We start from the raw sequence: 25208 nt of genomic DNA, 5'->3' as shown, positions 1-25208 counted from the left end.
GCATTGAGAGCTCTTTTTTGCACAGGTAGTGTGTGACTTTGGCCAAGAGACATGCCCTAAGTTGGTGGTGGCTGTTTCAACATGTTCCTAGTTGAGCCAACAGCCTCTGTTCTTGTTGCCATGCAATGTGCAGCTTTGCAATCAAGGATACTCAGTGCTATTAAGATGGCTATTGGGTAGCTGTCTTGGGTTTCTTGCTAAGTGGTTTCCAGCATCAGGTATCCTGGTGTGACTTAACTATCTAAGGATAGTTAAGGAAGGAGCAATCATTAATCTCTCCTTAAACCACCAGTGTCCTGACTGGAACAGTTCTTTCTGAGCTATCTCTGAGGTGTTGCTGTGCCAATGCTCCCACTAATTTGATTTTGGGTTGTCTTGGGGAGGAGGTAATGTATTTGTATCCTTCCAATGTAGCTGCCTTGTAATGTTAACATCGGGGAAGATATGTTCATTTATGGGAGTGATAACCAGGATGGATATTGCCCCTATTTCCTGTAAAGGAGCAGGGGAATAAAACAGGAGGATAGAAGGATGTAGCATGGAAAATTACTTACCCAAGGCATTGCCTGAAGCCTGTGGCAGAGCTGGAGCCTCATCCTTATGACTTGCAGTAAGCTGCTGACAGGGCTGTCCTGCCACAACAAGCAAACGATGCTGTCACGCACAGCTTGCTGGAGGATCAGAAATGATTGAGATGATGTGGGCAGATAATAGCTCTCTTCTGAATGCCTTTGGTTCATTTCTGTTCTCTCTCAGCTATCCCTCAACTTTCCCCTTCCAGTGTTCTGCTTGTGGTGGCTTCTCTCAAGCATGGGAGAAGTTGGTGACATGAAGCCACTCTTCCCCCCTGGCACTCCTAATGCTCTTAACCTTCCTCATACCTCCATGGATATCTCCTCTGCCATCTGCCTTGTTAAATCCTGTCTAGGTCATTTGGCCTCTTTGCTGTTTGAACCTACAGCCTAGTTTGGACTCTGCATGCCAGACAAACCAAAATGAGTTACATTTGGAAGGTGGTTGCTGGTCATATGGTGACCCCATGAACACCAGTGTTACAGATGGTGATAGGTGTTTTAATCTGCTCTCGTGCTGTGATAATTTGAGATCGACGCGGCCACTTGCAGTTATATGGTCTCTTTTAGGTGGAATTTAATGAAGCTGTGTCACTGTCTCCTCTCCTAAGAGCAGATGGTAACAAAGCCTTGGGGGTGGGAGCTGAAATACTTCAGAGAATCCTCCCTCTCCAGAACGCTGTGTAAGAAGTGATTGATGCAAAGTAAAACAGTGCTAATTGCAATGGATGTGTACTGACAACTTGATAGTTGCTGTGATAATTACAGTAATTAGTGAGATGTTAGCATTTTTTTTCCCTGTGTCTAGGCTATAAATGGAAAAGGTAGAGAGGGTACGTGTGAGAGGAGGGGATCCATGAGTCAGGCTTAGGGGTGGCCCTTTAACCTGGGGGAAAACGTGCCAAGGTCCAGGTTGTGAAGGCAACTTGACGACAGATTTGTGAAAGCAATTCAGAGATTGTTACTGAGCTTAAGGGGAGCTGAGGTTTAAATGTATCTTGACAATCTGGTCCTCAACTTCATGAATTCAAGCCTGGCTGCTTTCCCGTCGGAAGGAAGATCCATATAACAAAGTGCAGTTCCCATTTCCTCACTCAATCTTAAGCTGTTGAAGGAGAGGACAGAACTGTCGGTCCTTCCTGACCAGCACTGTGAGTGCTAATTCCATGTGTGGATTTCCAAAGACTGTGAAATGGGAACCGTGCATTTGCATTTTGATCGCTCAAGTAACAAACTTCACAGTTGACACATACAGAAAGGAGTTGAGATTCTGTAATACCGCATGGGTGTTTCTTCCATCTCAAGGCCAATGAGCCTGGTAAAACAGGGGGAATCAGCAGAGAGTTGAGACAGTTTCAGCCTCTGTCTGCTGCCCTTCTTTATTTGATTCAAAGCTAAACGTTATGCACAAAAGAAGAAACCATCTCCCATTTCAGGCTCCCTAACTTGGGCACTGGAGAGAGATAGTTTGAGTAGAACTGGGTTAGATTGCACTGAGATGCATGCTGGTAATTTTTCATACTGCTGAGCTCAGTTTCCTTCCAAATAACTTCTCCTACATTTCTGTGAACTTCCTGAATTATTTAAACCTGAAGAGGATTTTAAATGCTACCTTTAGGCATTTTTCTTTTAGGCTAACTTATGTGCTTTATCCTAGGCAAAAAAAAAATCCTAATGTTTTTTATATCCTGACATAGAAAGCAGAATTAATGGTGTCTAGGCATTTCCCTATGGGTACTGTGTTAGAATAAGCATTGAAAAGGCAAGCCTTCAATGTATTAATGCACAATGCATCAATGCATAAACTGCCTTTTCTTCTGTAATGTGATCTGAATGGTCAGGTTGATTGCAGAATCACTGGTTGGGTGGCAGTAACATCAACAAAAACTGCTTGTGAACTACACAGATCCTAGGCCTTTGCTGTTAGGTGTTGCATGTATCTAATGCTGTGACCTCTTCTTAACACAGTATCTGAAATTAAAGAATTTTGAGGAGGAAGTCAGAGCCCACAGAGACCTGGATGGGTTCTTGGCCAGAGCCAGCATCATCCTCGATGAAACGGCCACCTCCTTGGACGATGTTCTTCGTGAGATGCTGAAGCACTTTGCTGAAGATCCGGAGAACATGGAGCCAAGCTGCAACTTTGAAAAAATCATGAGCACTTTATTCACGGATTCAGGGACCCCACGAGAAGGGAATGGTAACCAACTCTTGACTTGCTTTTGCCTATGGGTTACTATTAAGTTGTTGTCCTTTCCATTGGTGGTGTGTTGAACACTCAGTACTGTGTGGTCCCCGGCCTTGCATGTTGCATGTGACACTGGGGGTTTATTTTGCCATGTCCTTTAGACTGAAGGGTCTCATGTCTCCAGGCCTTTTATGTTTTGATGGAGTCCCTATTTCTTTAAGATAACACGTAGTGGTGGTCTCTGGGGTGAGAAGTTTACCCACTGGATTGTCTTGTCTGTTTGGACCCATTAGGTGTGCTTGTCCTCGGACAAGTTTGCAGTGCTCTTCAGCACAGAGACACTTGATGGTGTCTCTTCAGAAATGGCTCCTTTGCCTTGTGATTGTTTTTCCATCTGAATTCACACAGGCTGGGGAATTTTGCCTGCTTTGGATGAGTAATTGGTTGGGGAAGGCTGAGCCTTCATGTTGCTACCCACTGGAAGGGACAAGAAGAGCTTCATTTTCCTCCAGAAACTCAAGTGGGGCAGCTGTAGCCAACGTTGTGAAATATGTTACCTAAAGCTATCAGCAAATGTCATAGCATAGTCTAAGTCACTACCTTTTAGCCCAAGATGTGAAGAAGCTTAACCAAGCATTATTTCTCTGTAGGCACCCATGATGTTTCAGACTCAACAGGAGCGAATATACAAACATGTACATCGCACCTCAAATGTAACTGTCACAGCCTGAGTGAATTTGTTTAACAGATATGTCAAGTCCTGAGCATGTAGTAAGCATGTTCATGCTTTGGTTACTTCTTGCTACCTGTCTTAAAGCTTTGCATTTATGATCTCTTTAATTTAGGCTTTCTGCCAATAAAGAAAAACCTAAGCAGTGCTATAAAATAAGAACAGTAAATGGGAAGAGGGGGTGAGAGGGCAGGGGATTCAGAAGATGCCTCTTCCAGTCCTGTCTCTGTGTTGCGTGTGTTGAATAATGCTAATCTAATAGCCTAATATTGCAGTAGGTTAATGTTGGGAGGAGCAAACAGCTGCCTTTCCAAGCTGTGAATAGCTTAAGGGCAGAATTCAAAAGCATCAGGATAAACGTTTCCACCTTTGTTGTCACCCCCTGCCCTTGCATCAATCCACTGTGCAGATAAGTGTGCTTTGTATTAGTACTCAGCTTCCATTTGAGAGAAAATGTTATTTGCAGTGACAAACCCAACAGTCTGTAATGTTTCCCTCTCTTCTCCTCCTAGTTCACCTCTTATCAGATACAATTCAAGGGGTCACAGCGACAGTCACAGGGGTGCAGTATCAGCAGTCCTGGCTCTGTATCATGTAAGTACTTGGGTTAGATTAACAGAATCCTCTGGCTGCTCAAAACTTGTCGCTTTTGCTGCTGCTGGGAAGAATAATGCTTCAGAATGTGTCCTTGTAGGTCAGGATGGTGATGCCCTCTTCATCCACCCTGTAGGATCTCAGTCTCAGCATTGGGATGCTCCTCTTGGACAAGCAGTAACCTAGGCAGAGGTGACCGCAGTCTCCACAGGCCATTAAACTCTTGGATGCTATAGAAATCTGGTGTTAACAAGCTAAGAATGCTGAAAATAAATTCAAGCCAGAAAATCCTAATTACTGAGAAATGTTAATGAGAGGAACTTCTGAAGGGGACAAGCAGACTTGTTGATGGACTATTTTGCCTGCCAAAGTCTGGGAACTTGTACCAAAAGATTTCTTGGGTCCTTTGATGAGAACATCTAAATTTTGTAACTGAAAATTGAAGTCAGAAATTCTGACACTATTTAGACAGTGATTACTTTGTCTGGCAATTAATTCAGGCGCTGATTAATTGTCAACACTGCTAAACGTTGGAGCAGACACTTAAGACAGTAAGGACTCTGTCACCTGGGATTTATGAGACAGGGTGGCTTCACCCCAGCTTCCACTTGACCAAAAGTGGGTTTTGAAACTATTGTCTCCAAGTCGAGTGTGTTGGGCAAGCCAAACTGTCCCTTCACAATTTGGCTTGCCCATTCTTCCCTGCCAGAACCTGAGTCACTGAGCCAACCAAAGCATTGCATTTTGACTTCTGGCTGTTGCTTTATGCATATGCAGTCTCTTAAGCTGAATTGTCAAGAAGGATGTTAATTCCTGGAGAAATTACTAGGATATGTTGGATAGGGGCCTAAAGGCTTGGGGAGTGCACGCACATATTTTAGCCTTCACAACCAGTTTGCTAGGACGACTGTCACAATAGTTTTCCTTCTACTATCGGTTCTTCTCCTACCCTTTGCTTATGGCTGGGAAAAAATGTGGAGTATTCTGCCTTGGAAATAGATGATTTAAAAGATAAAAAGAATAATAAATGACCAAGAAGCAACAAAAAATCCACCCTTGTTTCTAACCCCTTAAAGACAACGATATGGTTTAGTGTGAGGTGTCCCTGCCTATGGCAGGGGCGTTGGAACTTGATGATCTTAAGGTCCTTTCCAACCCTAACTATTCTATGATTCTATGGTCTCTGTGTAAAAAGGGAACTTGCATATCAGGGCTCTGTTCTTTGTGAGTGAGCTGGATAATATCTATGTTACATGTGCTACTGCTGGCTCTGCTCTTATGCCTGGTATGTACAGAGCAGCTTGCACAAACTAGGAAGAGTTTATACAGTAAAATGCTCTTTCCATGCTGATCAACAAAGAGGCTTTTGAGCAGTTCTGTCCACTTCAGATGCCATAGGTAGCAGAGTGGCAACAAGGTTATGTGCATCTTACTCTAGGAAGGATGGAGGGTGGAAGTTTCTACTGTGGCATGTGACATGGCTCTATGGAGGGCTTTGGGGAGCGTTGACTTAATAACAAAGCATTTCTAGAGATCATGATACAAATGCTGTGATTATATACATGAAACTGAAAAGGGTAGGTTCAGCCTCTCTGTAGAAAGTGTGCCAAAGCTTTAAATGCATCCATGTGAGTAATACTAGCTTCCATGACAAGACATGATTTGAAAACTAAGCTTACAGCCTGAAGGTGTCTTGTGCAAAACTTTCCTTGTTTCTTCCTTTTGTTACTCTGAAGAGGGAGAAGAAAGTGGTGGGAAAGCAGTGATGAGTTATTAACTATAATTATCTAATTATTGCACTGTATTACTGCTGTAGCTATTGTGCAACAGATTGTGAACCATATTTTTAGATCTCACATTTTTCTTGAAGTCAGATTGCAAAACGATTTCCAAAGCTCTGAAGTAAAAGGAATTTGGTGACGAAAAGAGCAGGGAGAAGCTTTTAGATATCTGTTGTTCTTCATTCTTGCATTTAGCCTATACTCTTGCCTGGATTTTAAACCAGTACTGCTGGGTTTTGTGCACCTTAACCAACTTGTTATTCCTCGTGGATGAGATAGGCTTCAGTATTGTTCTGGGATACAATCATTCATGAGGAAGAGCAGCTCAGAGATATGGTTTTGGCAGTGTTGGAATTGGTTCTTTCCTGATGGTTTCAGGTCTGTTGAACCACCAGCAAGGTCAGATGTGCTATGTGGATCTGGGCTATAGCCACATGACAGAACAAACCGTTGAGGAATTGAAGATCTCAAGGTTTGAATGTTCCACTGAAGTCCAGGGAAACAACTGGCTTCTGACCCGCAGGAGGCTTTTTTTTTGTCAGGAATGACCAAAACCTGCTCTGGCTGAAGCCATACCAGGGAACATAAGTTTATGGAAACCTTGAGACTCCTTCAGTGGAATTCCATGTAGCTGAAATTGTAGCACAGTCCTGCACAGCCTGCTAACCAGCAGTGTTCAGCTTGGGAAGAATTGCTATGTGTTTGTGTATGTCATGGTTTCCTAACTTGAAAGCAAACTTCAGAGTACAAGTTAGTCAAGGACATGATCTTTTACCTTGGAAACTGTGGACACAATTCTTTCTTCCTCCTACTCATGATATTTGCTGGAACAGCAAGACACGAGCTGGCATAGAGATCTCTTGCTGTTCCACTGTGAAGTTGATGCTTGATTGTCTCATTAAAGAACTTAGGATGAGGGATAACCAGACCTGTCCCAGAATGGAAAGTGCTGAACTGTTATCCTCAGACTTAGTTATTTACCATGAGGAAGCTCTGCTGTTGGTAGGAGCCTAGGGATGTACTTTGGTACCCCTGCAGCATGCAGTGACTGCTGCACATAGGTGTACTGGTAAGAGGGTGCTCAGAGTTCCCTGTGAACCACCCAGACCTCCCATGATCCGGAGTCTGGAGCAGTTAGACTGGATGCTTTGCATGCCTGGATCATGAAAGGTGGGGACGAAACCTTTGTGAAAGCTATAGGTTTTGGTGTTGCACAGTTTTGTAGCTCAAAAAGCCCAGTGAAGGCCTCTACCCTTATCCAATGGGGAGAGTATATGGGAAAGTATCTCTCGTCACAAGCTAAAGCCCTATCACACCTAATTGCTTTTTTCACTCTCTGACATATAAAGATGCAAAGGCCTATTCTAAACTATTTTTTCACTTCTAATGAATGAAACCTAATGCTAAGAATGTTAAAGTAGCTTTTAACTGACTGCTGGTGGATGTCTCCTTGAAGTCCTCTAGGAGAAACACCAGCTGTATGGGTTATTGAACAAATGCTCCCTGAGCTGAGTGGAATTCCCCAGGCATCACAACTTCCAGGCTATATTCTTCTCACCAGGAGATACATATAATTGCTTTCTTTCAAAGCTGAATCCTTAGAAAAACAAGAAAGCAAGCTGCTTCATAGTCTGGATTGAGCAGTTGAAGAGCAGTATCCTTTAGCTGCATTGCTGAGGCACGTGGATTGGTGAAGGACATATTTGCAGTGCATTAAACTGATTTGCTAAAGCTGTTTTAACAGGCAAAGCAGAGGGGGGAAAAAAAGCCTTTCTGCAAGCAAACAGTGGTTTAGTGGTTTGAGTGTGCTGTGTTGCTATAAAATTTCTTACTCTCATATAGCATGTCATTGCAATGATTCATGTGAAGGAGTTTAACTTGGAAAAACCCAGGTAGCCTTTTGAAAACAGGTATTGCAGGGCTATGTTGTGAATATCAAGCAACACTGCTGGCCAAATAGAGTAACTTTTGGGTAGTAACTTATGAGATTTAATGCATGATGGTTGTGTGAAACTCGTAGAGAGATCTGTTGGTAACATAAGTAATGCAAAGCCTGTTTCGGGTTTTAAAGATTTGTGTAGACCCAGAGGTTTGTGGGTCTATAGAAAAGCCATGTTCCTTCTGATTCAGATGTTGAGTAGATTTCAAGTAGAGTCCTTCAGTTACTGCGTATTCCTCAGAATATTGCCCCCTCTTTCAAAGAGCTAAATTGGATGCTATGGGAAATTAAACAGGTCAGCTGGTTAAAACAAATATTGTCCTTCAGATTAATGATTACGAAACGTGGAGTCTTGTTTACAAGAGCCTCTTCTCCAAAATTTATCACCATCATCTATCTGAAGTGTTCTTTGGGTTCAAAGAACTGATTAATTTCCTTCTAAGTGCCTGGCCACCCATATTGGGCTCTCACAGGTTATGCAGGAGAGCTGAAGCTCTTGCAGGTGCTGCATTAGGAAAAGGTGTTCTCAAATTCCTATGGAATATGGATCCCTGGGAGGATCTGTTGGAGAGAAGGATGACTTGTTTCAGTGCGTGCAGCATCTGTACAGAGAAGATGAGGTGTCTCTTTCTGCATTGACCCATAGGAAACGCTCTCCCCTAGAGAGATTAACTGCTAGAGAGGATGGGTCTTTCTGGAGCCCAGCAAAGTGCATTTACCAGTCCAAAATGATCCAGCTTGGAGCGACTTTGTTGCTGTACCAGCTCTGTGCCAAGCTGCGGGTGAGCTGGCTTGCTGGTCACAGCTTCATTCCTCACTTGCAAATTCTGGTTTCTGAAAGCTTGTGCCTGGAGCTGCTCCATGGAGGAAGATTTATGTGCAGTGGATGAGAACAAGACGTGTCATTGTTGTTCTGCATCAGGACAGGAAAAGGCTGGCTAGCTGATTACCTCTGCTGGGCACTTTTTCTTACTGCAGGGGATCATTTGTTTCTGAATTAACTTCCTTTCTTGCCCTGTTTAAAGAGGGTTTCTGTTTCTCTTGGGTCTCCATAGTTTGACCCTTTTGATGATTTGGTTGAGAAATGTGTTATTACTCTGATAACATCTTGGGTGTGGGGCAGACCTGCAGCTGTGCGTGACTCGGTGTATCTGTGATTTTGGTGGAGCGTTTCCAGTTCTCACCATCACAGTGCCACACTCAGTGCTGCTGGATACACAGCCTGGAATGAGAGGAGCACAGCGAAGCAGAATGAATGCTATAATGTAAATGCCCTTTTTATGAGCTCAGTTATTGGAGGATCAAGATGAAATTGCTGAGAACACAACCTGGCATCTCATTAAATCATAGCCCAGCTTTGCCTTGTGTGACTAATACTTGGTGAAAATAGATTTTTTTTTCAGCTTTCAGGCCAAACCAAAAGGGAATCAAATTTAGCTCAAACCAAACCAAAAGGGAACTTGGAGACTTTGGCCAAACCAGACTTGATTTAGAGTCAGCTGAAAATGTCTTGCTAGACCTTAAGCTTTTGGGAGCCTTGGCTATTTATCCTTCTGATTATTCCTTCTTTTTTTCCTAGTAGGAATTTACTTAAGTGCTACTTGAAATAAGTTGCTTCACATTGAAAGTGACTCTCTTCTTGGCCTGAGCTGTGCTGAGTTTTACCTGCACTCTTGCATAACGTGGGATTTCCCCATGTGAACCAAATAACTTTATTTCTTTTTGTGCTTTACAAATATTTGCACAAGTCTGGTAGGGACTGCAGTTTGGGTTCTATTATATTTGTTTCTGGATTCTGGAATAGAAAGAAAAGTGGGAGCTCTAAGTGCTACACCAGAGAATGTGATTTGAGTCGGCTAAATAATGGCTCAGATTTGAAGGAAAGCTTGAGATGCTGAATGGTGCATGTGCAAAAGTGACTTGTCCTTGCACTGAAAGTACCAAGACACCTTTTTCCCCTTAAATAAATGGAAATTACAGGAGGAGACCAGGTTCAGAGAAGATAAGGCTGGATTCTGTACGCAGGCACTGCTGCTGCTCCTCTTCTTGCAGCAGTGCTTAAGTGCCTCAGACTTTCTCTGTGGCACCTGTTTAAATCTGGTTTAGCCTCACTAAGCCTGATTTATGAAGGTGTTATTGACTTAAGTTGTGTCCATACATAGACCTGAACTAGGCTGCTGGTCCACTAGCTTTACTGGTGTAAGTGATGCTGACATTCAGATGCATGTGTTGGTGTCAATAGAGCTCCTCACAGAAGAGTTGGAAGGAACTGCCTCATAGGTGTGAGAAGTTTCAAACTCCAGCACTGAAGATAAAACTACTTCAGATAAAAATGAGTAATGATGACAGTGGGTTTCTTTGGAGTGTTATAAACGTGCTCAGTGTTGCTAAATCTTCCAGTACTGCTTAAGTGCTGCAAGATCCTCTTGTTGCACACTTTCCCCGTCCCTCTAGTTAAGGAAAAAGTGGAGTCCTGATTCATTGAAACACAAGGTTTTGGCTTAGCTGCTAGGAAAATTAGGTTGTATGTGAAAGCGATCCAGTAACAAAGAGCAGCCTTTTAGAGTCAAGTTTTCCCTTCCATACCCAAGAAGTTATTGAACTGAACTGTGGTGTAGCCCTGTGGACTGGCACTGCTCGCAGGACTGTCATTTCTGGAGAGCACAGCCTTAGGGACTAGTTACTCGTGCTGGAACATAACCCTGTCACTTTGGGGAGAAAACTAGCTGCAGAAGAGCATGTGGCTTGCTTAATTATTGCACTATGTAATAGGTTTTTCCAAATAACTTGCTAAATTGCAGCATGACTTCATGTGTTGTAGCTTGAGGATCAGGGCTCTCGCACAGTGGCTTTCCTGCCTCAGGTAGGAGCAGTTGAATACTGGGTTTTGTGAGGTTTCTGTTCTTAGATTTACTCAGATTGGGTGGGAGCAGGCACTGCTAAGAAGCACTGCCAAGAGATGGCTGACAATAACCTGTACCTCCACAACACATACATAAACTTACCTGCACATGCACAACTTGGTATCCTGCGCCTCTTCAGGCACCGGGGCATGTGCTGGTGTGATCAGCCCTTGCCCTTTAGTAAGTCTTCTCTAGTCATACTTTGTATGTCGGTAGTTTCTTGCTAGGGCAAATACATGGTAGGAAACATGTAGTAGACATGGTAGGAAAGGGATGATATCTGGCAAGTGGAGTACAACTAAGTGTAGTTAGTATGGCTCTGTGAGCAGTAGGTATCTGATATCTGCTTCTGGCCATCTCAGGAACAGAAATGATGCTCTGAATGCCCAGAAAGACTTCCTTTTCAAAACAAATAGATGAATTCAACAGCAGAGGTGTGAAAATGCTGAGAACAGAGTTCAAAATACAAGAATGTTTGCTCAGTGCATTAACCGTGCACTGTTAGTGACCAGGTGGCTGAAGGTGAGAGAACTTGAAGGTTCTTATCTAGTCTAAAGCCCAGAGTTCATGCACCTTCCCCATTGACTTGTTGAAATATAACACAAGGAGACTTGTATGCTGTCCAGCCACAGCAGGATTGCTATTAAGAGCTTTGATTTGCTTGTGAAATAGCGTTGTCTGTGCTCATTTGATCCCTTGGGAGGAAAGGACAAGGGTTGTTGCAGACCCAAACTATGGGTTTAGTCAAGAAGATAGCTTACGCTCTGTTTCTAATTACTTTAGAAGAGATTTGCTCCTAACCTTAGAACCTACTTTAATCTTTCTCTTTTCCAAGGCTGATTCAAGTAGAAAAAGCACAAGGGACTGTGATGGAGGAGAGTTGAGAAATAAATGAAATACAGTCATCTTTACTCATGACCTATATTGTTCTAATTAAGCTGTTTGGTTGTTCTCTGACAAGTGCCTTTGTCAGATTAATTTGTGTAAGTAGGCTGCTTCCAATCTGTGATCAGGAAGTCAATAAGAAAACACTTGGTGGTGTGATTTTTGCATGCAAATTATTAAGAACTGAATAGAAAATACAACACGCTCCTGATGAGTACATCTCCAGTCAAAGAGATGGCTCTTTATTGCTTCAAGAGTCATTGCTGCAACTGCCTTCAGGGTGCATGGGTGTGGGGATACATGTGGAAAGGAAAGAAATGAAAGGAGCTAGGATTGCAGGAGAGAAGTTAAAGGAGAGATGAATCCTCCTACCACAGAGGACTGAGATAGATGCTTGCTAGGTGAATAAAATGAAGCGAGCAGTCGAAGTGACTTTGAACCAGGAAAAAAAAGGGGGAAACTCACTCTGAGGTAGGAAAATACACTTCCAGACCTCTTTCATGTCAACAGGCAAACCCTGTGTACATGTTTTACCAGTGCTTTTCAGAGGAGTTGGGAAGTAGTAGGTAGCTTTAATAGGAACAGAGTTGCAGTCTAGGCTGGTGTCAGCTACCTCCTGCAACTGCACCAAGCCACTTTGCTGCTTAACCAGAGTTTCCCAGCAGGAAAAAAAAAGATGGCTATTCAGGTCACAGCTCTATTTAAATATCCCATTCTGCTCTTTCACAGCATCCAAAGATGCTTTGTGTTTATTTCAACTTGTTGCTAGTCTTCGTTACGGGAGTCAAACAGCCATCACATCCAGTAGGGCTGGCTGGACTGAAGCCAAGGGTTTCCCTCGGGGCAGTAATCCTGCCTCTGTTGATCCTGAGCAAGGAGGTCAGCTTGGTTTCTATAACTCACCTGTACCAGAAAGGGAAAAAATAACAGCTGAGAGCAAAGAGGGAAAACCATTCCAACAGAGAGAGCAGCCCAAGGCGAAAGTGGAAATATGTTGGTTTGGCAACTTGCCTTGATGTCTCCAAAAGCACTTTGGAAGATGAGGTGAAATGAAATGAAGTGTAAACTGCTTTCCAATAATGTTTAGGTGGTGGTTGTTTCGAAGAGGGCTTTTCTGTAGAAGCTTCTGTAGCACTGCAAGTACTAGGTTTGTTGTACTCGCTACCTTTTGATTTCTTGGCTATTAAAAAGCAGATGGGGAAGAGGGAAGACTGAAATCCGTAAAGTTATTTCCCATAAAACATGGATGTAAATTTATACAAGAGTTAGAATTGGGCTGATAGCAAGTTAAAGGCACTGTTTAAGGGTTCAGAGGTAACCCTTTAACAACCAACATCTGGTGTTTCTTAAAGTTGAAATGTGTGTGTGAACGTTGGAAAGAGCATTCCATAGTCTCCCAAGTGACAAGTCATAGGACAAGAGGTAATAGTCTCAAGCTGTGCCAGGGGAGGTTTGGACTGGATGTTAGGAGAGGGTGCTCAGGCACTGGGACAGGCTGCCTGAGGCAGTGGTGGAGTCACCATCTCTGGAAGTGGTCACAAACCGTGTAGATGAGGCCCTCAGTGCCATGGATTAGTGGTGGCTTTGGCAGTGCTGGAGTAATGGTTGGACTTGATCATCTTAAAGGTCTCTTCCAACCTGGTTGATTCCATGACTCTCTGTGTCATAGAGCCTAGTATAACATTGCCATCTTCCTTGACAGTTGCACTATAAAGTCCCTTCAGCGACGTCACGTTTGCATCAGCCGCCTGGAGAGGCCTCAGAATTGGGGTGAGAACTCCTGTGAAGTGAGATTTGTGATATTAGTCCTGGCTCCTCCAAAAATGGTGAGTATTGTTTGCTTTTACCCTGGTGCTTCAGAGTGCTCTCCCAAGATTGCTTTTCCTTGGTCCCTTAGGGTTAATGACAACATATTATCCTTTTAAACACAAGGGGATGTGAAAAAGCCCGAGATCATCTCAGTAGCTGTCAGGATGATTGATACTGTGTTTGTGAGGGGTAGATTAGTCAGCTGCATTCTAGTCTCATCCCAAAGAATGGCCTCTAGCCTGACTGGGAGGAAAACATTACAGATCAAATGTGTCTTAGTCCCCATATACTTTTTTTGCTACAGCTACAGTGATGCATGCTTTACTCCACAGATAATGCACTTTTTGCATGATGCGATGCATGTGTAACTCCATAGATCTCCCCCTTCCAGCTTTACCAGTTTAGCTACTACTTTCAGGGGTAAGGAATGCCATTCCTGGCTCAAGCCATGCCTGTGAGTCTGCAGCTGATACCCCATTGCAAAGATCGGGGTTGCTTCCCAGCAAGCTCTCTTGATGGAACACTGAGTCATGCTGCAGATGTGGTTGCAGCAGTTGCAGATGGTCTGATGTAACCAAGAGGAAGATGTAATTTTGTAAGCTCTGTTACAGTATGGGCAGGACTACTTGGGGGCTGGGGTGACTGTAGGCTCAGACTGTCCTGAGGCCCATTGGGATGTGCTTTCGTAGCTTTTGGCACTCGAAGGAGGAAGGTTAATACTTGACCAAATGCACTGGTTCTTTGGTGTAGGCAAGTCCAACAAATAGCATGGTATTACATTTACTGTAATATCATGGGGGGCATCAAGGTTAATTGAGGATTGCCATCCTGTCTTCCTAGAAAGCCCTGGCTTGATGAAGATGATGTGTTCTTCTACCTAATGGTTGAATGGTTCAAAGCTCAAGACCTTTTCACACTTAAGCTGGCTGTTTACACCTTGGGTCTACTAGGTCTCTGCTTCTGGGAGGTGCTGGAGAGGCTGGAGACCTTGTCTGGAACAGGACACATCCTGATTCAGTTTCCTGCTCTTCAATGCTGTCTGTGTGACCTTGGGACCTTCTAGTCTGGTCTGTCTCCTCTACCCCTCCACCACCACCCTTGTTTAAATGGAAATACTGGTGTTTCCTTATTTCCCAGGATTTTTGGCAGATTTCTCCCAACTGAGCAGTTCAATGCTTTTGGCATAGATCTCAAACCCAACAGGCTGAAAACATATTGATGTTCCTTATAAAAAGCAGCAGGGAAACAACTAAACCCGTGTGCAATTGCATTGATCTCTCTTTCATTGTATGGCAGCTTGCTTATCTCCAGCCAGCTACGTGCAAAGCACCCAGCGAACGGCTCTGCATCCGCTTGTAGCTTCAAAGTTTGCATTTCCGATGGACAGCATCAAATTAAGGGAAGGGAGTGGAGGCCAAGCAGAGCTGCAGTTGCCAATATGCTTTTTATTTTAAATGAGTTTATCTAAGCCAGCTCTAAGTACGCATTTCTGGTACAGCAGTTAAAATAATTAACCTGCTGACAGTAACAGATGAAATGAGCCTTGCTGGGGAGAGGGGAAAAAAAAGCCCAGAAAATGGCATCTGTTGTGCTAAGGAATCCAGATCCTTGGCCTTCTCTAATGCGGAGAATGGAAAAAAAAACTTGTTCTTCTGCAAATCTCTCTGCTCTTTCTCTCTTGGAAAGCAAAGAAAGGGAACAGCATTGGGAAGCCTGGGGTAACTGCTTGCAGCATCCAGCCCAAGGGCCACTGCTTAGAGGTGAAAGAAGACTGCCCTGTGATGGGAAATCCAGGCTGAAAGAACCAAGCTTACAGTTTCTGCTCCCAGAGCAGATTGTCTTAATCCAAACCCTTCCCTAAAAAGTGAAGTTGAACATGTCCTAGCAATCCCTCAAGGGATATTCTCTGTGACGAAGAGAGGGTGATGGAGGAGGATGGAGGCAGGGCAATGTCAGTGACGAGGAAGTACAGCGTTAGTGATGCCTCTGGGATTAGTGCAATGCCACCCACATGTCCACGCTGTCTCCACCAAGCAACAATGAATTATTTGGTTGTGTTCATGAAGAGTTTGTTCATCTGCTGTGTTATGAATCATGCAAACTAATTCAGATCAATCACACATGCTCGCTACTACTTTTCACAGTACTCCGAGGAGGTTGGAGGCTGTTCAAAGGAGGGTGGTTGTTTGGGTGTCTTTGGCAGTTGCTGCGTGGTGAGTGTTGAGCATAGCTAAGGCAGATGGGTTAAAACTTTGCATCAAAAGAAGCTCTTAATGAGCTATGGTTCTACATAACTTTGCCTTGGCAAGTATCTGTCCTGAACAAAGTGGTACAAGCAGTTGAGCAAGTCAGGGGTGTAGAGCTTTGGATATGGTGCGTTTGCGTGGGGATGGGGAGCTCAGTCTCCTTTGGTGTTCCTTTGTGTCTAATTACCAGTGTGCTTGGATACTGTTGAAGCTGGATCCTCAATGATCAGGTCTGTGGCTCACAGAAAGGTTAAAACCTGCACATAGCGTTTGTTCCTCTTTTGTGTTTGCACGTCTTCTGCCCCTTCCAAGCATTTAATGAAGATAGGGCAGCTCATCTGCACGCTCAGCTGCTTCTTTCTTATGCTTTCCTCTGTGTGAGTAGTTATTTCAGCTGAGAGCTCTAAATCTCCACTTGTGCTGCCAGAATTGCCCCAGAGAGGCCAACTGAATTGGGTTTTAATGCCCCCAAAATGGGAAGCTGCTGAAGCAGATACACACAACGATCTCAGTCTTACAGAAAAGACATCAGGACACTTGTACCTGCAGGAACCTTGACTACAGCATCTTTCCACCTTCGTAGCAGTAATAATGAGATGCTGGAGGATAGTAAAGACTCTTTGTTTAGTCTTAGCAGCTTAGAAGGAAACCAGGGGTAAAATGGATGTTTAACACAATTCAGATTTGGATCAATCCTGGGAAGTTGATCAGGTAAGATGGGTCAGTGCTTCTGTATGTTGATGAATTCACAGGATTCTTCTGTGGCTGGTGTGTTTGTTTGCAGCAGCTGCCACGTGTACCCTCTTCCACTGGGTGTCTCAGGTCCTGGAAGCCAAGCAGCTTGCTCTTCAGTGCCCTAACGGGGTAAATCAGTGAGTTTACATTATAGAAGTGAAAGGAAATAGTTTTATAAGTGGCTTTTTTTTTGTCTTTTTTTTCCTTTTTCCTGTTCAGAAAAGTACCAAAACAGCCACAGAAGTGGGCAGGACCTTTGCCACAATGTTTTCAGACATAACCTTTCGGCAGAAGCTCTTAGAAACCAAAACGGAAGAGGAGTTCAAGGAAGCCTTAGTCCACCAACGCCACTTACTGACGGTGGTGAATCAAAGACCTTCAATAAGCGATGGGCACAAGTCGCACGGCTCTAAGCCACTCAAGGTAAGGCTGACCAACATCTACCTTGCCCCTGCTTCAGAGGTGCCCAAGTGCATAAATGCAAGGGGGTTGGGTAAGATGATGAAGCTCTTGGGCTGCTTGCATTTACTGGGCTCCCGTATCAGGCTGTCAGCACTGATATTTCTACACGCTGCTTCTGTGTCTAGGTCCACCGTCCTTAGCTCCTGCTGTAAATCTAAAAGAGAAAACCCACTTCAAAGAGGCAGGTGCTGAAGGGATGCAGAACAGTAGGGGGTTGAAATGGTTACAAGACTTTGATTCCAGATGCTCAGTCAGGGGTGGGATTAATGGATCACTGTACATTGTCAGTCCAAGGTACTTAATCCTTAGAATCAGCAGTCTCTGAAGGAAACTGCTGCTTGTCTTTTCCACAGCCAAAAGACTTCTTGGCCATCTCTGCATAGTAATTTCACTTAAAAGTTGCCTGTCAGAATTTGGCCTGACTTCTCGCTGTTTGATCTGTAGCTCTGTAAAACATTACTTGCTCCGTACTTTAAAGTACGAGGGAAATGCTGTAACCCTGCTTTTTTTTTCCCCTGGAATTTCCTGTGTGTTGGTCATTGCTTTGTTTTTCCGCTCAGAAATTCATTCTTTAAGCAGACAGCATACCTGAAAAACAAACCGTGCCATCTCTAGCCTGCTGCTCCTGTCCCTGAATTACAAATAACCTTAAAGCTTTGAGTTGCCTGCGGTGCAGGAGCTGGTTAACTTATCACTTCCACAGCCCCCGGGTTTTGATCTGCACATCTGGAAATAAGCAAAGCTCATGTTTTTCCTGCAGAATCCCTTTGCTTATAGGTACTGCTTTGAACTTTCTTACACCCCATACCTGCTCTTAACACAGCAGAACAAGTCCTGAAGCCCTCTTTAAACCTAGGTTGTGCAGAGTGGTAGTACTCAAGAGTAGCTGCCGAGGTGTCATTTAGGTAAAGCAGGTTTAACCCTTTACACGTGGTCTTTCAAAGGAGTTTTTGTTGTAGCAGTTGAAGCGTCTGGCTCTGTCTTCTGCTAAAACAATCCTGTAGAGGATTTTCTGGTTTGGTGAGCAGGAGGGCTGGATGCATCGCTGAGCTTGGTAGATGTTGGCCCTGAGAAGTGGTGGCTCCTACCTGCTTTGCTGGGCAAGCAGCCTTGGCCAGGCAGGCTTCTGATGGTTCTGAGCCAGTGCTGTAGATAGTGATGCTTGTTTCTTTAGTGCATGCTCTTGGCATTGATCATTGGTCTGGATTAGGTAAACTGTTGGTTTTGAAGCAGCTCTCAAGAGACACAGCCTGTGTTAGCAGTCACTCTTTCTCCTGTCTCTTTGAAGAAGTTATCCCTCACCCCACCTTGCCAGCATAGACCTTAAGAGCTGGTTTAGGGATTTCTTTTCCTGGCAAGCAAAGATCTGCCTAAAGAAGTGAGGTTGATTGGAGATCATAACCTGTGGCCCTCAGTTCCTATGAGAGCCATCTCCGGCATCTCCTCCCCCTCTGCCTGCCCTGAGCAATAGCCTTCTAAAAGGAAGCATTTAATATGAGCACAAACTCATATGAGACCAGGGGTGTAATTTCAACCTGTGACCCCCCCCAGTGAAATAAATACCCTAAGCCAGAGCCACTGTATTATTACAAGTGAGCCCTAAGGAGGGACCAGGAGGGTAAAGTCTCTTGGTAGCATAAAAATCTGCCTTCTGCAGACCTTTTCCACCATTGGCCCTGAAGTGATGGGGGAAAAATGGGCCTTAAATGCTCTGATTGCAGGGTTTTTGCAAGTGCTCATTTTTACCTCTGCTGAAATGCTGAAGGAGACATGACAGTTGCTTACCATGCTGTGCTTCCAGCCCAGTCAGTTTGCTTTGGCTCATGTCTGAGGACTGTTTAGGGAAGTCCACAGACTCAGTCATAATTAAGTCAGCCTGAAATCCTCTTGTTTACTGAGACATCTAATTGTGATTTTGCTCATGGAGGAACCTCTGACAGTTGTAATGCTTTCTGGCTGTGATTTGTGTCTCCGTTTGATACCTGTATGGATTTCCTGAGAGGGCTGGGTTATACTTGCTCAGCATTAGCAGGAGGGAGGATAGCGTGGGTCCCTGGTCTATGTAAAATAGTTGTGCAGCCCCCCAGTACTTCAGGGGAGGATTTAGAAAGAGTGGGTGGTACTGGAACAGGTATTTTCTGTTTGACTTCTTAACTGCTGTTAAGAGGTGCTGGAGCAGGTCCAGAGAGGTCAGTGGAGCTGGTGCAGGGCCTGGAGCACAAGGGTGATGGGGAACAGCTGAGGGAGCTGGGGGGTTCAGTGTGGAGAAGAGAAGGCTCAGGGGGGACCTGATGGCTCCCTACAAGTGCCTGACAGGAGGATGGAGCCAGGAGGGGCTGGGCTCTGCTCCCAAGGAACAAGGGATGGGACAAGAGGAACCGGCCTCAAGCTGCCCCAGGGCAGGTTTAGATGGAGCTGAGGAACAATTCCTGCCCCAGAGGGTGCTCAGGCATTGGAACAGGCTGCCCAGGGCAGGGCTGCAGTCACCGTCCCTGCAAGTGTTCACACCCCGTGGAGACGAGGCCTCAGTGCCATGGGTCAGTGGTGGCCTTGGCAGGGCTGGAGAGCAATTGGACTGGGTGAGCTGAAAGGTATTTTCCAACCTGGTTTATTCTATGATTCTAAGTGCTGGCTTGGCCTCTTCCTTTGACACAATCAATCTTCACTTATAGGAAGACACTTGAGAGGATTCATAAAATAGAAAGTTGAAATTCATGAACTTTCTCTAGGTCTTTTGTGTGTGTGTGTCCTTTTGCTGTTCTCTCCTCCCTTGTGTATTAGGAGCAGCATGGGCAAAGCACTGGAAGGACTTTCAGAAGAGAATAAGGAGAGTGAAGGAGGATTAGGTATTGGGAACCTGAGCTGTGGCTCCGCTAATAAGCCTTGAGCTTGGTGTTGGGGAGGGATGCAGCTTTGGCCTCCTGGATAAGGCCACACAGGATGTTAAATCAAAAGACACTAGGGCCATGATAGAGCTGCCACCATAAATAGGAGTGGAAAGCCAATGGGTCAGCCAAATGTGACCCACTAAAGGAGAAGGAAGCAGGGAATGGCAGTCCAAGAAATTCCCGTCACTGGAGTGTATGAGGAAGCTGATCAAAAAGGGGCAAGAATGAAGCGTCAACTCTGCCCTTCCCAAGGGTTTTTGAAACTTCACAAGGTGGGAGCAAGAAGGCAGGAGGCAAAAGCCAGACTGAAACATGTCTGGAGTGGAGTTGGGCAGTGAAGATGCGTGGTGGATAGGTTGGGGGATAAAAGTAAAACCAGAAAGAGCAGTAACTTCAGAGGTCAGTAAACTCGGTCTTTTATCTACTCGGTGTAACCCAAGTTAAGTGTGAGGTTAGTAGAACAGAGAGGGAAGTTAAGAGGAAGATTAGCTGTACAGAAGAAACAGGTTTCCCCATATTTAGATGAGGTTTAGCTTGGCATCCCTATGTCCAGCTCTCGACTAAACTCACACACATGCAAGCAATAAATGCATGAAAGTATTTGGTATCTCAAACGTAACTCATTGGCTCACCCCTCTATCAAAGTTGGCCTCAATGTACCTTGCCGGATGAGAAACTGGGCAGGGCTTTCCCCTTCTGCACACTCACTGCTGCCTTTGGACAGGCACTGTTCATGAGTGCCCCTTCCCTCCCCACCCTGCACTCAGCCCCAGGCCGGCAGCGAGCCTGTGGCTTCTGCACAAGAAGAGATACCCCAAGCATTGTTTTCCATGTACTCACTGCAGCAAGATGAGTAAACATATTAGTCATTACAGCTATTGTGATTCTCTGGCTGACTCGTGCCTTCTGGAATCTCTTTCTAGGGGGTAGAAATTAAATTGCTTTTCAAGTGCATATAGCTTTGATGTCCAAATGCGTCTCCAAATATGTTTTAAGCTCCTAGCTTTTTTTGGAAATGCTTAAAATGCAGGTGTTTGTCTTTTCGTCCTGATAGTTTCAACTCTCTAACCTGAACAATCTGAAGGTAATACAGGTGCATTGGCAAAATGCAACAGAACTGACTTAAGTAGCTGAAAGATGATATATCAGCGACAGATGCAGGAGTTGGTCCTCTGAGGTATCTTTTGTACCCCAAATGTTAGTGCTTGCTGTGCCCAGTGTATTCCTTCTAAAGCAGAGGTTTCCTTGCTGTGTTTTACTTATGGCTTTGATCTTCCAAGAGCTGCAAAGCAGGTGAGTCCCATGAGAAAGAGCTTATCTGTAGGCTGTTAAACAAGCATTGTAGTATTGAGTCCTTTCCAAAGCAGTAGTTAGCAGTTTCCACATGAACCATCCAAAGGAAGATGTCCATGTTGTGTTGAGCTGATGTGTTGAATGTAAATTTTGGATCTGTGATTTCTTTTCCCACCCTTACAGAGGTAATCAATCTTGTGTGTCTCGTTCTTCAACAAACAAGGAATGTTTCAGAGGAGACAGCTGGAGTAATTAACACTGTATAAAGGTGCATTTGATTTCTAGAGTAGAATGTGTTCTCTGAGTTGAGGGTAACAGGGAAAACAACTGACAGGTGCCTCATTTGCAAGTGTTGCCTATTCTGATGCTTTCCATGTGCTTTCTGTAAAGATGTAGTTGTAAGAATTGGGAGGCTGTAAGTCAATAGCAGCTGTCACATATTTCTGAGAAGCTCCTTATTGCCTGTGGGGAGCATCATATCCTATAAACAGTCATACTGCACCTTGCAGGCCCCCAGACCAGCAATAAAGGGAAGATGTTGGGTATTTGAAACCTTTTCACAGTGATCCTACTGTCTTTTAATGGGTAGCAATTATGGCTTGCTTATATGAAGTTATTCAAGCTTTTGGTTGAGTTTGAGGTCTAGACAGTTCCCTTAGAATCACAGAATAGTTTGGCTTAGAAAGGACCTTAAGATCATCTAGTTCCAACCCACTGCCATGGGCAGGGATGCCTCACACTAGACCAAGGCTCTGTCCAACTTGCTTTGAACATCTGTTTGAGATCTCCTTTTCCCATGGCAATGCCAAAGAAGGGAGCGCTTGCTGGGGATCCCCTTTCAAAGGCTTTACATGAATCTGGGGAAGAGTTTTTGTGGTCGTATCCAAAGAAAAAGAAACTTGCTGGAGGGATGGGAAAGGCATCTCTGACTTGATATTTAACCCCAGGGTATGCAAGGTCTAATCCAGCTGTTGGCCAGGGTGTTTTCAGCGAGTCACACTGTGCATCAGCTCCCTCACCTGCAAAGCAAACATGAATGGGAGGGGAAAAAGGGAAGGAAGGGAGGAAAACAGAGTGGTCTGGGGGATTTTTCTCTTTCACAATGCTTCCGAGGATATAAACTGAAGTGCAATGAGTTTATTGTTATCATCATTACAAAATCAGATTTGAATGCCCTATTCAAAATGACCAGTTTTGCTCCTATCGGTATTGAATAAGGAGGTTAATCTCTTTTAACAATACATGAGCCTTTCAACTGACACAGCACTTCCTTCCTTTCTTTAGTTGCATGAGTTTCTCAATGTTGGCAAGGGGATTTCTGATGACATTGCACGAAGATTTCCAGTGTACGCTTTGGACTTCACTGATGGTATGTTGGCCAATGTTTATGAAAGCATTGGCCCGATCTTGAATTTTTTGTGATGTGATGTCCTGTTTACAGTGTGCCTTGAATGTGTTCTTTGATACGTGTAATACCTCTCTAACTCCTTGTTTAACAGCATCTTTTGACTAAAGCCCGTGACTAGGCAGCGTGGCACACTATGGATGAGTCTTGCAGTCTTCCCTTAATGAAGATGCTGGCTGTATGTAGATGAGGATCTTAATTTTTATTAAGCAATGAAGCGATTAAAGGGATTGATTGTTGTCTTGTGTAGACACAAATCAACTCATTGCAACCTAACTACTCAGCTCTGGGCTAATAGACCCTTACTGCTGTCTTTGCAAGCCAGCATCAATAGCAATTATGGTGATGCTGGGGGAGTTGAGAATGCTTAAACAACTTCTGAGCTGTAGTAACTTCAGCTCAGTGCTTTTAAAAACAGGGATATAGCTTGTCTATTGTAGCCAGATCACAGGAGTGTTTATACCGAGCCTCAGGTTTCAGGCTTTATCTGGCTCCCACAATGGCCTTGTTTGGTTTTAAGAGTCACTTTCTCCCTTTTTTGCTGTCAAACTTCCACTTTCAGAGATTCTTAAAGGCTATGAAAAATTTTCAAGACAAACCATGATTATAGAGCCTCAGGTTGACATCAAAACATGTTCAGCTCTCATAGCTTATTAGAGAGTTGGTTAATATATTCAAGTATCAAACCCCGAAAGCTTCCATAAAATGAAGTGTTGGCAAGGAGAATCTTGGGGCTCTATCAGACGCCTTCTTGTGTTTAAATCCTTCTTAGCTTGAGACGCAGTGTCCCAGCCTTCCCCCATGCACCTCTGCTGAAGGCTCTCTCCCTTGGAGTTGGCATAAGAAAAGAAGATGCATACCTCAACCCCATCTTGTAGATAAGTCTTCTAGTGCAAAACCACCTTCCACAGCTGCTTAAGCTTGAGAGCAAGCATGAGCAGGGTATGGATGTGTGTCCTTCACCACATTTTGACAAGGATGGTCACCACCAGCAGAGAAAGCATAGGAATCGAGTAATGGCTGCCCAGCTGAAGGAGATGCATGTGTCTGGGGGAGCTGCCAAGCAGTTGTTTCCTGCAGAGATCCAGCTTTGTTGACTAGGAATGCTTCATCCACCACAGTGTGTTTTGCAGTTAGTGGTATCCACTGTGCTGGAAAGAATAAAATGGGATGAGATGCTGGCTTAGCACAGTGGTTGAGTGCTGGATGCTTTCTCCAGGTGCTTTGTAATTGCTGGGATGAAACTATTCTCAGGAGGCTTGGGGTGATAGGAGGGCAGGCTCTGTCTCAAGTTAAGATAATACTATATTCATGGGGGATTTGAGGCTATGTTGAGGAGGAAGGGGGGGACAGGGAGTCTGACAAAACAGAATAGCATGTGCATCATTGGCACCAGATGTGACAGGGGACTTATGCTGCTAATCTGGAGACCTCTGGAGTGGGTTCAAGACACTTCATCTCTATGGCTGTTGATTTGTAGTGCTAACCTTTCATTATAAAGGGATATTGAAGCACTTCAGAAGGGAAGTGCTGCAGAAACACCTTGTAGGGACCCATCGCATATGTGCTGTGGCTGTTGGTGTCCCAGGCACAGTAGGTTCACAAGCACAAAAGCATCATATGATGGTCCTGCGGCCAACTTTGGCTGTCAACAAATTTGGAAATGCATTTCAGGGCTTATGTTTTGGCTCTCTATGCATCCAAATTAACCTCTGCAAGCTGCCTGTCAGCTATATCCAGCTCCACAAGCTTTCAATGAACTGATGTGCATAGCAGATCAGGCTTGGCATAAACAAGGTGTTGGGATTGACTAGCTTGAAATAATTGTTCCCTTGGGTCCATCATACATCTGCCCTGAGTGATAAAACACTGTCATAGTGAGAATCCAGCGTTACAAGCATTCCAGAAAACTGATTTTGGTATAAAATACAGGTATGGGATTAAAAGTGTCAGAGCCTTGTTATACAATGTCTGGAGAGAGGAAAGTACAAAAACAATCCAAGTGAAACTCAAGAACTACTGGAGCTCAAATGTGAAGTTATCCACCTTAGGAGCAGTTGTGCTCTTTCAAATAGGATGAGGAGAAAAGAGGATATTTTCCAGAAACGTATATGTTAGTATATGCCATTTCTTCCCCAAAAATCAGAAATTAGGATGAGTTCTTTAAGGAGCAGCATGGAATGAAAACCAGATGGAGCATAATGCACCTGCATAAACCACCAAGACTGAAGGTGATCAGGAATGTGAAATTCCTGGACCATCTCAAAGCAGCAGCGTACCAGAACATTGGGGATTTGAGCCATCCAAATGTCTGCACTCCAGACAACAACACGTGCACCATCAAAGAGCTCTAAAATACAAAGATGCCTTTCTCAATGGTTGGAGTCTCTAAATCCTCACTCTGAGAAGCATCCTGGGGTTTTGGGTTAGACAGATGAACAGGGTGATAAACAGAAAGGCTTTCGTAGAGCCAGCAAGCATTTGGTCAGTTGGATGTTAGCGGGATTCGTGGTCTTCACACATTGCACAAGTCTGGCCATTAAATTATCCTTACATTATGATTTGGGAGAGGAAAGAAAAATCTTTCTAATTTCTTTTACCTGCAGATTAGGAACTTGTCAAGTTTGTTTTGGGTTGTGAAGTCTTGTGCATTCTGTTGAATGTGCAATGGATCAAGGAAGAGTTCGCTGAACTTCTATTGATAAGTATGGCTTGTAATAGGTTTCTTCCAGTGGGAGCATCTGAAGATGAACAATTGGGCTATGCAGAACCTAAGAA

At 44.2% G+C, this 25208-nt stretch overlaps 1 protein-coding gene across 8 annotated transcripts in view; it reads left to right on the top strand.

Moving 5' to 3' along the window:
- The window catches only part of SLC4A11 (solute carrier family 4 member 11), a 144155-nt gene that overhangs the window by 88879 nt on the left and 30068 nt on the right, over window positions 1-25208 (top strand). For 6 of the 8 annotated variants that reach the window (XM_061441086.1, XM_061441085.1, XM_061441088.1 and 3 more), the window contains 6 exons: window positions 2541-2772; window positions 3411-3473; window positions 4003-4084; window positions 13295-13418; window positions 16602-16805; window positions 22310-22394. In XM_061441086.1, coding sequence (XP_061297070.1) covers window positions 2541-2772; window positions 3411-3473; window positions 4003-4084; window positions 13295-13418; window positions 16602-16805; window positions 22310-22394 — 790 coding nt within the window. The remainder of the gene's footprint in view (window positions 1-2540; window positions 2773-3410; window positions 3474-4002; window positions 4085-13294; window positions 13419-16601; window positions 16806-22309; window positions 22395-25208) is intronic. The other 2 variants (XM_061441087.1, XM_061441084.1) reach the window with 1 other exon arrangement.

The sequence above is a fragment of the Pezoporus flaviventris genome, unplaced genomic scaffold (genome assembly GCF_033815535.1).
Source record: "Pezoporus flaviventris isolate CSIRO_AGI_PZ_B2104156 unplaced genomic scaffold, CSIRO_AGI_Pfla_v1 ptg000188l, whole genome shotgun sequence".
NCBI classification, from domain to species: domain Eukaryota; kingdom Metazoa; phylum Chordata; class Aves; order Psittaciformes; family Psittacidae; genus Pezoporus; species Pezoporus flaviventris.
Note: the sequence above shows the minus strand (reverse complement) of the source record. Positions and strands in the feature narration are given on the sequence as shown.